The sequence below is a fragment of the Physeter macrocephalus genome, chromosome 8 (genome assembly GCF_002837175.3).
Source record: "Physeter macrocephalus isolate SW-GA chromosome 8, ASM283717v5, whole genome shotgun sequence".
Lineage (NCBI taxonomy): Eukaryota > Metazoa > Chordata > Mammalia > Artiodactyla > Physeteridae > Physeter > Physeter macrocephalus.
In genome coordinates this window covers 87,167,653-87,181,083 of record NC_041221.1, presented here as the reverse complement: position 1 = coordinate 87,181,083, position 13,431 = coordinate 87,167,653, and the positions used below count along the sequence as shown (strand labels likewise).

Genomic DNA, 13,431 nt, shown 5'->3' with positions numbered 1-13,431 from the left:
ATTAGAACACTCCCTAACACCATACACAAAAATAAACCCAAAATGGATTAAAGATCTAAATGTAAGGTCAGACACTATTAAACTCTTTGAGGAAAACATAGGCAGAACACTTCATGACATAAATCACAGCAAGATCCTTTTTGACCCACCTCCTAGAGAAATGGAAATAAAAATAAACAAATGGGACCTAATGAAACTTAACAGCTTTGCACAGCGTAGGAAACCAGAAACAAGATGAAAAGACATCCTTCAGAATGGGAGAAAATAGTTGCAAATGAAGCAACTGACAAAGGATTAATGTCCAAAATTTACAAGCAGCTCACGCAGCTCAGTATCAAAAAAACAAAGAACCCAATCCAAAAATGGGCAGAAGACCTAAACAGACATTTCTCCAAAGAAGATATACAGATTGCCAACAAACACATGAAAGAATGCTCAACATCATTAATCATTAGAGAAATGCAAATCAAAACGACAATGAGATATCATCTCACACCGGTCAGATTGGCCATCATCAAAAACTCTAGAAATAATAAATGCTGGAGAGGGTGTGGAGAAAAGGGAACCCTCTTGCACTGCTGGTGGGAATGTAAATTGATACAGCCACTATGGAGAACAGTATGGAGGTTCCTTAAAAAACTACAAATAGAACTACCATACGACCCCGCAATCCCACTACTGGGCATATACCCTGAGAAAACCATAATTCAAAAAGAGTCATGTACCAAAATGTTCATTGCAGCTCTATTTACAATAGCAAGGACATGGAAGCAACCTAACTGTCCATAAAGTGAAAAACAAATACCATATGCTAACACATATATATGGAATCTAAGACACAAAAAATGGTCATGAAGAACCTAGGAGCAAGACGGGAATAAAGATGCAGATCTACTAGAGAATGGACTTGAGGACACGGGTGGGTGGGAGGGAGATGCAAGAGGGAAGAGATATGGGGATACATGTATATGTATAACTGATTCACTTTGTTATAAAGCAAAAAATAATACACCATTGTAAAGCACTTATACTCCAACAAAGTTGTTAAAAAAAAAAAAAGTAAAGCAGTATTAAAAGTCAAGTTTAATACAAAGAGATAGAATGCTTAGAGACCTGTTAATAATACTGAAAATAAGCTGGAAAAATTTCAGAGCTGTGCAACTAAAGCACTGGGGAAAACAGCCAAACGAGCAGTGCTGTCCAGTGTTCCTACTCCACAGGCTATGCATGCATACCAGTCATCTCTACTGCTGAGGGCTGCCATTAACTTTCACATTAGATTTCACCTAAATGCTCAAGGTCAGCCAGTGTATTGGGTTCTATGCTTACACAAAGCGAGAAATATTCAATGACTGCTATCTATTTGATAACACAACAAATAGTGTATTCTCAGGATTTTCAGTAGTTACTGGAATACACAATAGTGTATTCTCAGGATTTTCAATAGTTCACTTCTCCTTTCTCTGATACTGTTTGCCACCTCACTATCATGAAGGAAGCAGCTTTGTGAGAAAAATCCAGTACACACAAAGTAAGGCAGAGCAGAAAGACTGAGAAGCCAGAGGTCTGATTCAACTACATCTAAAGGCCAAGGTTCCCATACCATTAAGGGAGGGGAAAAGAATCCTATGAAATCCTACCTTGCCCAAACTTTTTTGCTTTTTTTTCGGGGTGGGGGACAGCTGGTTTTAGGAGATATTAAGAAGGGTTTGGGAGAAAAAAAGGGAGCATACCAAGGTCCAATAAATTCATGAAATACTGCATATTATACTCCCCTCTTGATGATTCACAATACAAACACTGGCTAAATGCCCCTCTGTAAGGAAAATTATTTGTTCAATTCAGCATTTCCCAAACCTATCTGACCATTTAAAAAATGAACTATCTGTTAAAATCACTAATGTGATCTCCTAAACACAGTTTGGAAAAAAGAAATGACAAGCTTTTATGCTCTACAGGTACTTCTCTTGAAGCTTTCCCAACTTAAATAGGATAAACTAGGGTTGCCTTGTAGAAATGCCATCCTGTAGCATAAGTTGTTAAAAAAATTTGTTTTAATTGCCTGCGTTTTATTCATCATAGCAATAGGTAATAAAAGTGCTAAATATATCTAAAAACACTCTAGAATGGATTATTGATAAAACTGATGGTGAAATACAAAGAAAGGCCCTTAATACAAAAAACTAGATGTAATCAAGAGCTGAATTTGCCTTGTGATGTTCAGGATTTACCTTTAGTTTATATGATTACTTTATTTTTTTAAAAACTCCAACATTAGAAAAAATGTTTTAATTTCAAATCTGAAATACACTCCTCTTTCCTATTGAAATAATTGTTTTTATACTACAGTTGTCTCTCAATGTCAACTTTCTTAGGAATCAAGTTAATAGTACAACTGAGTGTACCTACTACCATCAGATGCACTGAGTTAACCAAGAATGATAAAATAGGGGAAAGGAGACAAGACTCAAAGTCAGTCACTCAAAAGATTGGTGGTAGGTGCAGGCAGGAAACACACTACATAGAGATCAAGTCTCACTACAGGAGAGGCATAGATTCCAAAGGTTTCTATGTGATATAGCAGAGTAGAATTTTATGCATAGGTTAGTCTAAAATAAGTAAGACAGAAATTACCCTAGAGAGTATATGTGACACTTTCAGATGTCACAAATTGGTTTGCTATGCTTTGAAATGATCTGAACATACTATTTTTTTATTAAAACAATTCCAAAAAGAAATAGGAAACCAATTTCTTACCTGCCAAAGAGACTATCATGAACAACATAGACAGAACACACGCTGAGATCTATTAATCCTTTTGGTTTTGTAGCTCGTTTTTCACTTTCAAAATAAATAAGTTGGGCATCACTGCCCTCTAAGATAAAATATAAGTTTTTCCACCTTTTTCCTTTGCCTGTTAAAAAAAATTGTTTCCCCTTAGCCAAATGAACTATGAAATCACATATAGTAAAATCATAAAAATTATTGTTGCTAAAAACTAAAAATTAAATATATTTCAATTTGTATTCCAAAGCTTAAATAACACCAATCCTTACAAAATGAGAAAATGTCTGTAATATATCTGTAGAAAAATATCTTTTGTTATATTGCTTGCTTTAATGAGTCACTGAGTAAGTGACAAGAGTACCTTAACAGTATGTTTAGAGATTTCATTATGATAAAATCTTTAAAATTCTTGCTTAGGATTCAATTCTTTTCCAATCATGAGAAAAAAAACTCTTCTACTAATCATGCAATGCCCCAGCATTTCTTAATGCCAAACTGAGGCAAATACATAAAATAGAAACATCAATACTATGAATGTGCCAAGTGCCAGTAAGAATTTTCTCTTAAAAAAAAAAAAAAGTTATGGGGTAGAGAGGGGCTCAAGAATCAGATACCAACTTATTAAATACGTATCTCAATGATAAGTTTTATGCCCAATATTTATAATGCTTCTAATAAATGTTAACGGTAAAATACTGAAATTGAATCTTTAGTCTTAAAAGTTTCACACTTACCTTTTTTTAGAAGATAACCTTTTTTAACAATGTTTTTATAAAAGGCATCCTTTGTTTTACGACGAATTGTATTATAAATTTCCTTGCCATCCACTGTATCATTGAGTACTTGTTCTTGATCCTGAATTTTCAAAAATACTAAAATTATTTCATGAATTCTTGATGGAAATGAAGTAAAACCTACTAAACTACCAATTTAAAAACCAGATTGTCTGTCTAGACATTAAAAATAGTTTTAATACTAAAATCTAAAATAATGTAACATATATATTACGAGATCCTTTGCTTTCCAAAGAAATTTTCAAAAAGGTGCACTTACCATTTCTCAAGAACATGGACAACTAATAAGCCTTTTTTTTAAAAAAAATACAGGGTTTTTTTATGTTTTACAAGCAACATTGTTTTGAAAACATGAATTTGTCCCAGCATAACTGATAGATTAGAACCAATTTGAGCATAAAGCAAATTCATGTTTGCTTATGGACAATTACATCCATGAGAAACTCTATGTGAATGCAGAAAATTGCACCCAGCTGAACTGAGATGCCTAGGAATATGCAAAATACATCTCAAAAGCCTAAAAGCCTCCCCAGCTTCACCAAGTGTTACACGCCATACCCATCCATCCACATCTGGTGTTCTAACGTATCTGATTTCAGATAATCCTCCTTGTACCACTTCCTGCTGTTTACAGCCCTTTTGATGGACTCTTCCACAAGTAAACTTAAGGTCTTTTTCAAGGTAAAGTGCCTTATTTATTTTAATATTTAAATATTTCTTACCCATTTAGCATGTATAAAAACTATGCTACATTTTTACTAGCTTCTTATCTTTATGTGTCACTGATGAAGTTGAGTGTTGTACCCTTAACCCCCCTTTTTCCATAATCCTGTGGTTTTTATTGCATGATTTCATATAACACCGTGACTTACAGGAATGCATGTGTGTTAAATGCTAAATCCCTGCCCCCCTCCCAAGTAACAAAAAGAATTATGATGTCAGGAAGAATACAAAGAGAAGAGTGCCTTTATAAATGATCTTCCCAAAATAAGTCAATCTTCGATATTACCATCAAGGTTCAGTGGACCCAATTTTAGTGTTTTAGTTTCTTTCTTGAGCAGCTCTTACTATTTGCAAGAATTAATATTTTATGACTTTGTTTTCTTAGAGACTTATGGATCCAGCTGATCGTTTTATAAATCTAAGATACGTTATGGGATTTTCGCGAATCATATTTTTCCTGTATCCTGAAACACTCTGCTATTTCATCATCCTAGGAACCATTTCACCATGACTTAACAATTATTCTCAAGTATGCCAAAGAGCAGGCATTGGCAAACCACAGCACATGGACCAAATCTAGCCTACTGCCTGTTTTTGGACATAAGGTTTTACTGGAACACAGCCATGGCTCATTCCTTTACATACTGTCTGTGGTTGCTTTCACACTACAAAGGCAGAGTTTAGTAACTGAGACAGAGACTGAATGGCCCACAAAACCTAAAATGTTTATTATATGGTCCTTTACAGAAAAGTTTGCCAGCCCTTGGTCTAGAGGGTGATGCAACAGTGAAATAAATAATCTCTATTGCATCACCCTTTGGCATTTTTTACTGTGTGGCCAACTATTGGAGCATCTTTCAAAAAAGTATAAAAGGCCATCTTTGTTGTATTTTTATTAGTTTTCATTGAACACATAAGAAAATTCAGAATTCTTAATTTTCTGATCATAACAGCAAAGAGAAAAAAATTGACAAAGAAGAATGCTTGACAATTATAAAAAGACTCAGATGATAAATGCAAAGAAACAGCAAGACTCTGGGATCTATTGAGGTGATAAAACTGATTTTGATAAGCAAAATCTCAGACTATAATTCTTCAGATGGTAATCTCCTTGGTGAATTTTCTCAAACTAAGAATCGCTGAGTGAATGATATATTTCTAGGGGAAAAGAAATATAGTGCTCTCATCTAGTTAGTGATTCAATAGGAGGGACATCATCATGCAATAATTTTGTAACAAGAATCTAGATTATCCTGTTTCCTAAAAGGAAATGAGGATTCTTTAAATTTTTATGATTGTGCACCAAGATTTACTCAGTATGATTTGTAAATGGACAAAGGTTACTAGAAGGAAACATATAATGTAGAAATTTTAAAATTCACCATATTGATCATTCTGATGTTTATAAACCTAAACATAAAAATGTATTACACTTATGAAGCAATAAAGACTGTACTATCCAACAAAATTATGAGCCATCAAAGTTTTCAAAAGTATTGCAGTTGATGATGCAAGAAGAGCAAGAAAGAATCATAAACTAGAACCCAGTTGAAATATATTTAAAATCTGGAATCAGTACTGCATTTTGACAGTAAAAATGTAAGAAGAACCAGAGTAATCATAAGCAAGAACTTATAAAAGATGTATCTGAAATTTGGATTTACAAGATGGATATGTTCCAAGTCTGTGCATGACAGTGGATGAACAGTTAGCTGCCTTCTATTTCAGGTATGTAACCCTTTATAATCAAGGAAATACGGAACAAAAATTGGGGTTTGCTACATTTAAATTCTTATTAAATTTTCTAATAAAGTTTTTTTGTACTAAACCTTTATTCTTACTTCTACAAATTATTCAGAAAATGACTAAGAATATAAAAAATTTTTAAAGATACATTGCACCCAGATGATAAATAGTGATGACTACCTCCCTAGTTGTATAGATTTGTGCTTACCAGTCTTTATTACAGTAGTGATAATATTTACTATTAGGTGCAGAATGGGGCACATTTGTAGTTTATTATTTAAGACGTATTACTACACTAACATTTGGATTTAAATATCTGATTTCAAGATAATCTATATAAGTCTTTCCTACTTATTTTAAGATAGGGGCTGGTCAACTGACCTGTAACTCCTACATTAGAAGACACTACAGGCAAGGACACAACCTCACGGTCCAAGTTCTAGTAAATTACTGGATGACAGTAGGGAAGGCTTCTCAGCCTACTCTTTGTACACAGTTCTGAAGAAGGAAGTCTTATATATTACTCCCCAAGGGAAGTAGATAATCTGACAGGTGAGAGTCTAACAGCCACTGAAGCAAGCTTTTGCGTAGTGGTTAGGTGTGCAGGCTCCTGTAACCAGACCTCAGTTGTAAATCCTGCCTTTGTCACGTAATGGCTAAGAAAACTCATTTAATACATTAATTCAATAAATGTTTGTTGAGTTCCAGGTACTGTTCTAGTTCTTGAGATACATCAGTAAATAAATCAAATATCTTTACCTCCAAGGAACTTATATACTAATGAAGAAAAGAGATGATAAACATAATAAGCAAATTGTATTGTATGTTAATAGGTGGTAAGTGCTCTACAGGGTAAGGCAAGTAGCAGCAACAAATAATGTGTACAAGTAGGTCTCAATTGTGAAGCTAATTTTTGAGCCAAATTTGAAAGAAATAACAGAGTGAGGCGAGTGGATATTTGAGGGAAAGTCATTTTGAGCAGAGTGAACAGCTGGAACAAAGATTCTAATGCCAAGATCCTGGCATATTTTTAAAAATAGCAGAGAAGCCAGCATGAGTGGAGACGAGTGAGAGAAGGATGGTAGAAAGCGTTCAGAGGACCACCACGGGATACCACTCTAGGGTTTTGCATGCCACTGCAGGGACTCTGGCTTTTACTCTGAATGAAATGTAGAACACCTGTAAGTATTAAACAGAGGCGTGAAATGGTCTGACACATTTTAAATGGATCCCTCTGACTGCAGTGCAGTGTTAAGGGGGGGCAAAAGTAGAAACAGAGAGATGAGATGAAGCCAGATTCTGGTGATGGTTGTATTCTATATATATTTTGAAAGCAGAGACAGCATGATGTTCTTGACAGTTTGGATACAAAGTGTAGGAGAGAAAAAGAAGAGTCAAGGATGACTTGATGCCTTAAGTAATTTACTCTCTGGTTCCAGTTTCCCTATCTGTAAAATGGGCATAATTACAGGATCAACCTCATCAAATTGTTTAAAAAGTTAAATAAATTAATACGTATAAGAAACAGTGTCTAAAACATAGTGCTCAAAAAACGTTAGATATATTTTTAGTGTGGGGTGCATTGTCTCAAAAGGCTCCTTGTTTTCCTCTAATTTGTCTGAAGTGTTAGTTCCACTAAGTAATAAGCACACCTAGCTAGGACTCTGCTCTTTCTCTTCCAGCATCTTACCCGGAGTGGGAGTATGCAGGGTCACCTCAGGGGGAATGAGATGATTCTGCTAGCTAATCACTTTTACATTAATAAAAGGACATTATTAGCCTTTGGGTTCTCTAATAGTTAGAATCCTGCTGGGAAGGATAGGTAAGTGTTATGATTCTCAAACTTCTATTGTAACCTACTTTTACTCCAGGCCCAAAATAATTGACTTCAAATAGCATTTAATGGTTTTTGTGAAGTAATCAAATTGCTCTGTAATCAGCATCTGTTATTTCTGAAGTATTCAAAGCATCATAGGCATTTTTGCAAATGACAATAATCTGAGGTTTGTTCAGTTATGGAACAGTAACACAAGTAAGAATGAGGCTCACTGTATATTTGAAGTAATTCTTAAAACTATCTTATAACTTAAGTATTAAGTTTACTAGATGTCAAATGCTATTTTTCCAACTGTAAAAAATTAAATTAGAAAATTCTAAGCATAAATTCAGGATGGGAAAAATGCATGACTTAACTTGTGGGCCAATAAAATAAAATTTGTTTAAAAAAATTTTTGTTGACTTAGGAAACAATTTAAAATCATCATTAATTCAAACAGCCAATGTGAATCAGAATTCAGGATATAGCAATGGGACTGAGTGGCAGGATCTGTCATTTGTAGGTTAAGGCACCTCTGATCCCTAATAAAAAGATCCTAAGCTGTGGTTTCTAGAAAGCACATACCACACTATGTGGTTTTAAAAAAAATTGGTCAAAGTCCGCCAGAACTGCCAACAAAAGTGGTACATCATTGCTAACTACAGATACTAGGGGGGTGTCAACAAGGAAGTAAAACTTGAGATGGATCTTACACTTGCAGGATTTAGATAGGCAGAGAGGAAGAAACTGACATGGAGACAGCAACAAACACAATAAGACACATTAGTGATAATTCAGAGGATGAAGTGAGTGCTTCCTGCTGGAGAGGAGCTACTCATTCAATTAATATTGATTGAATACCTAATGCCTAGTACTATTCTAGGCACTAGGAATACAACACAAAACACTTGCCCTCCTGAACTTTACATTCTACCAGAAAAGCATGAGGAAGTGAAGCAAGATACATTAAAATGTGACAAGATGATGATTCTTAAATTTATATTAAGCATCAGAATAATAATGCCCCCCCTTCTGCAGCTGCAATGAATAGTAGGCTATAACCATCAGAAACTAACTTGTTCGGAGGAAGAAATAGTGAGAAGCTCGAGACACTACAAATCACTGTGAAAGTTTAGTGGGGTACCCAAAACCTCTCACAATCCTTCTTTATGTCCCTAGAATATCACTACCTCCATTTTCCACACAGGAAAATTCTTAATCACTCCTTTGAAGTACCTTTTTCTAACCCCTGCTACAACCTTTTCCCACCACACTTTAGGAAGTATCATAGGCAAGAAACAGAAGCTAATCAATCACCCTATGCATTAAGCAACTAGTATTCAACAGGCCCTCTTGTCAAGGCCAGTCTTGCTTCTTATGTTCTGGACTTCAGCCACTGCGCCTTCTCTAGGACCTTGTACATGGGGTATTGCCATTACCCCCTCCCTCACCCACCACTGTCACTCTCCTCCCAAGTACAGAGAAATGCTCAAAAATTTCTCACCATAAAACTACAGGCAAATAAAACAAAGAAATAAAAAGTTTAAAGGCCTTCTGGCCCTATGTCATCTTCTGTCATTTTTTATTTATTTTCTTTTCTTACCAATCTCACCTAGACGAGCCCGGCTGTGATTTATCCTTGCTGTCTCCACTTTTGCCTCCAACAAACTCACTCCTTGACCCAGTGCAACTAGGCTTCTGTCCCCACCACTGCTTCTATTCTCAAAAAGCCACCAAGGACTTCCTAATTATCTAGGACCAACATAAATAAAAACTAAGAGGTTCGCTTACAAGTATTCACTTTCTGAAGGAATCTGAATAATCTGCAGTTTTAAATTTTATCCAATTTCAAATGGATGGATGTGTGCATAAACATATCACCAAAAATGCATTTTAAAATAAAATGCTAATTATTGCTAAAAGAAAAACAACACTGACCTGCATTGGTACAGGTTCCTTAAGATAATACCCTTCAACAATTTGTTCTTTTCGATAGTGATCTATGATGTCCCCAATGCTGTTAAAATAAAAATTACTAACATTGACATAATTTGTCTCATAACAATTGCAAATCTTAAAGATACACCAAACCTTGTTAGCAAGGATTCTCTATTTGCGAGTTTTTTCCAAAGTATATAACCAGAATACATTAACAGACTATATGATCATTACAGTCACATTACTTTAGAAAAATAAGAATGTGCCTAATATTGGTTAACAGATCAGAAATACTTGAGTCAGAGATTTCAATTTTCCATAAATGTACTCAAAGCACCACTATACGTGAGGAAATGATTAAAAGTCTTTTTTTTTTTTTTTTAAACAAAAGTATCTGAGAGACTGAGAAAGAAAAACCGACAGACAAACGGCATTTATTTAGCAAGTAGTGAATTCAGGTAAACTTCAAGAATTTTATCATCAAAACATTTACATATTCTGCTTTTATATTAATCAGATGTAGTTAGGTCATGAGACATAAATAGCAGGTGAAAGCAGAAACAAATTAAAAAAAAAAAAAAAAAAGGAAGAAAGAAAGAAAGACCAGGAGCTAACCTTATATGTAGGATTATCACTACAGTAGGAAAGGCCTATTGATGATTTTGATAAAAAGTGCTATAAAATATTCTTAATATTTGGGAAATACTACAAATAAAACAAAACTGAAAATAACATTATATAATGTATTTTAACACAAATTTTAACATGACATAGTGAGTTTTTTAAATATAACATGTTTCTCATAATCATATTATTGTCCTGAATATGTAAATCCTAGAATTTTAAACTTTCCTTTAATACACTAGAGGAATTGGTATTTAACACAGCTAGGCAACATTTCTCAAAACAGATCTCATTAATTTACCACTTGATTTTTTTCACGTTCTTCCTACTGATCCAATAATTGGAATACACACACACATATTTATATATATATTTATATATATATAATTAGATATATATTTATCACTTGATTTTTTTTCACAGTTCTTCCTATTGAAGAAATAATTGGAACATATGTTGTCTTTTATCTTTGGAGATACACATAGATATATACACACACATATATATCTCTGATAATAAAATATGTGCTACACTACAAAATCATTTTAAACTAAATATAAATAAAGTATAATGTTAAAAGCAAATAGAAGATTTGAAGGATTAATTTAAAAAATTACAGATGAATATGAACTAAATACCAGAGGTACCATTTAACAGGAGGGGGTAGGGGGATGAGAAAAGTAAAAAGGTATTATCACAAGAAGGACAAAGAAGGTTATAAGTTTTTAAAGGAAAAATGTAACACTAAAGAAAAACGAAAATCAGAAAGAATACATTTGAAGATAGCTAGGTACCACAACAAAGATGACTATGTGTTTCAAATCAAAAGGCACCAAATCTGAGAAAATATCGAAGGTCTCTGGCTCTACCACTGTAAATGCAATCTATCCTGTGTAGCACCTCAATGTTATGATATAATTCTTGACCATGAGCTGAAAGAATAGAATACTACTGCATGGAGTACATACAGTTCAGACTGTCCAGGAGCAAATTTACAAGCATGTGGCAACCAATCAGATATATTTTTTACCAATGACCTGGACTTGCAAGAATTTTTTTTAAAAAATTACTCTTTAGTTCATAGTCTACCTAGATATGCCTAAGGAAACAGTCAAGAGAGACACAACAAACAAAAATTTCCTAGACATTCCATAGTTCTAGCCATGAAATCAGATTTACAACTCAGAAAATTAAAACATGTTCACTATAAATCTGTAAAATAACTGTGAGTTTCTAGAGATACTATATCCTGTACTTTCATTTTAATAATTTACTTTTTAATAAATATAACTCTCTCTCTCTCTTCTTGAACACTACATGTTAGTAAATCTTAAAGGTCTGACCAAAATCTTCCCTCTTCCTTCTTAATCACCATCTGAACTACTCTCTTCCCACTGATTCTCCTATGCATATTTGTACATCCTTGAATTTATCAGTCAGCTTACCATCTTTTCTAGAAGACCTGAGCACTAATAATGTAGGAACAGTAACTTTTTTCTTTACTATATATGCACAGATCTGTATAATACACTTCAAAAAGTAGATCAGTCAATAAATGTTTACTGAATTATATTTGTTGTTAAATGCCTCTCCTACTTTTCTAAAATTTAAAATATAGGAATATTAAAGTTATGGCTCAACAATGTAGTTTCTAAATGAAACGGACATAACTGTTACTTCTCTTTGCCCAAAGACTAATGTAGAGTTAATGTGGAGACAGATCAGCAGAATTTGGCTCTGTTACATAGATTAATTGGATAATCCAACTTTACACTTCCATATCTAAACAATAAGTGATAATCACAAAGGTGTATCTTCTTAGAAATTACTTCATTACTGACATTAATGCTGAAATGGAGTATGTATTTCCAAAACAATTATAAAAACTGCCATTTTCTAGGCATGAGGGTTACATAATTCCGGCTTTCCTTTAAAAATGATTTTTTTAATATTAAAGCTAACAACACTCCTGAACTTTATAAGATGAACGTATACAAGGGGAATAGAGTCTAATTTGGGGGAATGACCACGGACACTACATTAACATGTATTAAAAAATTTTTAAATCATAATTTTGCAAGCAGACTAATAATTTTGCAATAATTTGGAAAGAAATATACTTCAAATATGTATTTCTTCCTGTTTCATTCTGGTCTTTATCAACAAAAGAGACTACCTTTATATATTTTACAGGCTGCCTCCATTATGTAGGAAGAATTTTCATCTTTAGAGAATGTGTATCATAGAGAAGTTTAAATCAAACAAAACGAACTTCCTCCAGAATTAATGTAAAATACTTTATCTTAAAAAAAACTCCATGCAAACATTTATCAATTCAGTTAAGAATATGTTTTCAATTTATTGTTTTATATATTCCATGCCCTAGAAGCCTGGACAATGGGAAAATTTAATTTACCTTCATAGAGAGCTCAAATTGCACCTAGCTAGATTTTCAGTGAGGATGTCTAGATCACACTGTAAATGCTAGAAGGGGTTCAAGCAGCTCATATATGAGGTGTGTGAAAGGGTCCAATCGTCTACACTCATCTTCCATTTGATGTCGTATCACTATCCACTGAACAACTGGCAAGCAACAGAACTTGTTTTTGGTTTTTTGCTTTGTTTTATTTTAAGGCATTAAACTAGGAAAATGCCAGCATTTTAGCTTACACTAGCCTCCAAAACAGGAAAATCATGCTACTCCAGAGTTATCCGGAATGGGAAAACGTTTACACTCAGAAATAAAATGAAAGATTACTTTCTATTATGCAGAAAAAAACAGCTGACATTCTATCATATGGTTTTTTCTATTAACTGGTTTTCCTAATCAAGTGAGTGAAGTCCAACCTGAGTTTTGGGACAAGCAAAGAGTTTACCGAGAATTTTAAAGGTGAGAAGTAGGAACCAATAATTACAAATAATACCAACTTGAGAACAACCCAATTATTTTTGGGTAACATTATTAATAAGTCTCAGGTAAAAAGGTTCTTTTTTTTTTTTTTT

General features: G+C 33.7%; 1 protein-coding gene across 2 annotated transcripts in view; it reads right to left on the bottom strand.

Annotated features, from left to right (window-relative positions):
* RASA1 (RAS p21 protein activator 1) overlaps positions 1-13,431 on the bottom strand; it is a 105,473-nt gene that overhangs the window by 26,819 nt on the left and 65,223 nt on the right. For both annotated transcript variants that reach the window (XM_055086650.1, XM_055086651.1), the window contains exons 9-11: positions 9,805-9,883; positions 3,522-3,642; positions 2,758-2,914 (exon numbers count right to left, since the gene is read on the bottom strand). In XM_055086650.1, coding sequence (XP_054942625.1) covers positions 2,758-2,914; positions 3,522-3,642; positions 9,805-9,883 — 357 coding nt within the window. The remainder of the gene's footprint in view (positions 1-2,757; positions 2,915-3,521; positions 3,643-9,804; positions 9,884-13,431) is intronic.